The 1,673-nt window shown below is 48.8% G+C and overlaps 1 protein-coding gene across 1 annotated transcript; it reads right to left on the minus strand.

Annotated features, from left to right (window-relative positions):
* Nucleotides 1-18: 18 nt before the first annotated feature.
* On the minus strand, nt 19-1,418 carry LOC113942418 (cytochrome P450 2C21-like). Its single transcript, XM_027633549.1, has 3 exons — nt 1,191-1,418; nt 688-850; nt 19-188 (listed from the first exon to the last, which is right to left on the minus strand). Exons 1-3 carry the CDS (start codon nt 1,368-1,370, stop codon nt 22-24), a joined length of 510 nt encoding a protein of 169 aa, XP_027489350.1. The 5' UTR covers nt 1,371-1,418; the 3' UTR covers nt 19-21.
* Nucleotides 1,419-1,673: the final 255 nt, after the last annotated feature.

The raw sequence follows: 1,673 nt of genomic DNA on the forward strand, positions 1-1,673 counted from the left end.
TTTTTTCAAACATAAGATATATTAAAAATGGACCATACCCTTTGTTTTATTTATCTCTTCCAGCAAGTAGTCAGACTCCTCCTGTATCCTCTCTTCAATGCTCCTCTTCCCCATTCCAAAGTTCCGCAGAGTGGTGAGAGCAAACCGACGGACTTGTAACCATGGCTCGTTGTTGCTGAAAACAATCCCTGCAGAGGAAGAAGGAAGAGGGAAGACCTGGCTTGGGCATGCTGGGTGTGGGATGAACGGTGGCTCACAGTGACAGAGAATCCTGTCCCTGGAGAGCACTGACATGGTAGTGTCACAGAGTCCTGTGTTTTGCAGGCAATCTCTGGAGGTTCTGTAGTCCAACTGTCTGCTTCTGTCCTTCTCCACTACATACCCAACCTCCTTGTGAATAATTGATCACTCATATCCACTCACAGCTTCCCTTGCTGCAGCTGGTGGCTGTTGCCCCTTGCCCCTTCCCAGCCCATCTCTGAGAACAACTGGCTCCACTTCTCTGATACCTCTCCCCCTTTGGGTGGTGGAAGCCAGGAACTACAGCCCACTTTGCCTTCCCTTCTCCAGGTGGGACGCACAAACACCCTGCAGTCTCCCTCGTGCATGGTACATTCCAGCTCTAATCTGCTGAACACACCCTCACAGCCCTTCCCTTCTCAGAAGGAGGTCAGTCAGCAAACATACCTAATCCATTGTTGGCCCTGTCTCCTATTGGCATGTGTCCTCTGGCAGCAAACTCATCCGCACGATCAACCAAAGCTTCTTTCACCGCATCATGTCCGTGCAGCACCACCACTGGATCAGAGCCCAGGTGCACTGTGAACACTGGTCCATACTCTTCACTGAGCTGTAAAAATGCAAGAGAGAACACAACCATGTAGCAAAAAGGAAGGAAGAGCTGAAAAGTCTCCTTGCTGCTGCATCCCACTGCAGGCAGTGAGCCTCACACACCAGCAACATCGTGATTTGGTCCTCTCATGATAAATGTGGCTACGGAGAAGAGTCCCAGCTATCCAGCCCTGAACAACAAGGGCAACAGCAACAAGGGGGAGCAGCTGCAATCCCCATGACTCTGCTGCTCCTCTGGGATTTCAGTTCATTAAGCTATAGCCAGAGGTTGTCCCCATGTGCAGGTGCCGCACGTTTCTCATCCACAGAAGAAAGAGAGGAAAAGAAAGTGGCCTTACCTTCTCAAGGGTTTTGGCCAAGTTATTTGGTTTCACATGCAGCAAGTTACCTAGAATGGGAAGGGGAGTTGGTCCTGGAGGCATCTTCCCCTTTCCAGACTTCCCTTTCCATGCTGCAAAGGAGAGCAGGCAAGCAATGCAAATCAGAAGGACAACAGTGGCTGCTCCCAGGAGCTCCATTTGTCTCTGCAGTTCAGGAGAGGGTGAGTCTGGCTGCCGGAGTCCAAGTTATATACTGAGGGCTGTGTTAGCTCAAGAGCAGGTTTTAGGTCACATGGCTTAGTCAGTGTTACTGATCAATCATTTGTTATATTGCCCTGTGTTATGAAACTAAGACTTTTATTGCTATTAATTGGTCATTGAAGACTCGCCTTATCTCAAACAACTGCAGAGGCCAACAGAGGCCAATAAATTTAATCTTGTTTTGTTTACCCTTCAGTTAATTGTTAAAGAGATCACACCAAGGGTGCATTCTTGTACTGA

This window comes from Corapipo altera, unplaced genomic scaffold (assembly GCF_003945725.1).
Source record: "Corapipo altera isolate COAL_440 unplaced genomic scaffold, ASM394572v1 59322, whole genome shotgun sequence".
In the NCBI taxonomy this organism is placed as follows: domain Eukaryota; kingdom Metazoa; phylum Chordata; class Aves; order Passeriformes; family Pipridae; genus Corapipo; species Corapipo altera.